This window comes from Buceros rhinoceros, unplaced genomic scaffold (genome assembly GCF_000710305.1).
Source record: "Buceros rhinoceros silvestris isolate BGI_N320 unplaced genomic scaffold, ASM71030v1 scaffold20971, whole genome shotgun sequence".
NCBI classification, from domain to species: domain Eukaryota; kingdom Metazoa; phylum Chordata; class Aves; order Bucerotiformes; family Bucerotidae; genus Buceros; species Buceros rhinoceros.
Window position 1 is genome coordinate 1318 of NW_010395080.1, and position 561 is coordinate 1878.

The 561-nt window shown below is 61.1% G+C and overlaps 1 protein-coding gene across 1 annotated transcript in view; it reads right to left on the reverse strand.

Moving 5' to 3' along the window:
* Positions 1-207: 207 nt before the first annotated feature.
* LOC104501606 (presqualene diphosphate phosphatase-like) overlaps positions 208-561 on the reverse strand; it is a gene marked incomplete at both ends in the record, with an annotated part of 1614 nt that continues 1260 nt past the window's right edge. The window contains one exon of the mRNA XM_010145444.1: positions 208-355. Within this exon, the coding sequence (XP_010143746.1) occupies positions 208-355 (148 nt within the window). The remainder of the gene's footprint in view (positions 356-561) is intronic.

Consider the following 561-nt stretch of genomic DNA (forward strand, 5'->3'; position numbering starts at 1 on the left):
CGGGCAGGTGGATCAGCACGGGACACTGATGGGGCAGCACTGGCAGTGCTACTCTCCCCGCTCCGCTCTCAGCTGGCTTCTGGCTCTGTGGGAAGCTCTGAATGGATTGCCCAAGGGTGACACGTACAGGGGACTTCTCCCAACTCTCGAGCCCTCCACCGTGCTATGGAACCTCTCTGCAGGTTGCCGTCAAATTGGCCCTTCTACCTTGGAGGCTATGAGAGTCTGCACAGCCCTGCACTTTGCCCCCAGCGTGTTTGTTAGGCTCAGAGTCCAGCTGAATTGCGCCACTAGGCACAGGGAACTGCACCACGGTCAAGCCATGGCATTTCAGCCAGACCAGCTTGTTGATGTCCTGCAGGAAAGCCACAGTCCCCCACGCCTGGCGAGCACCCAGGACGTGCAGTACTGGGCAGTGCAGGCAGGCACGTCTGCTAGGGCTTCCGCAGCGCACAGAAGTGCCACAGGACAAGCTGCGCAGAAGGCTCTACACAAGGGTCTCAGGAGCAGGCCGCTGCTGGGAGCTGCTTCCCCCACGACCCGCTGTCGTGAGGTGGTGTG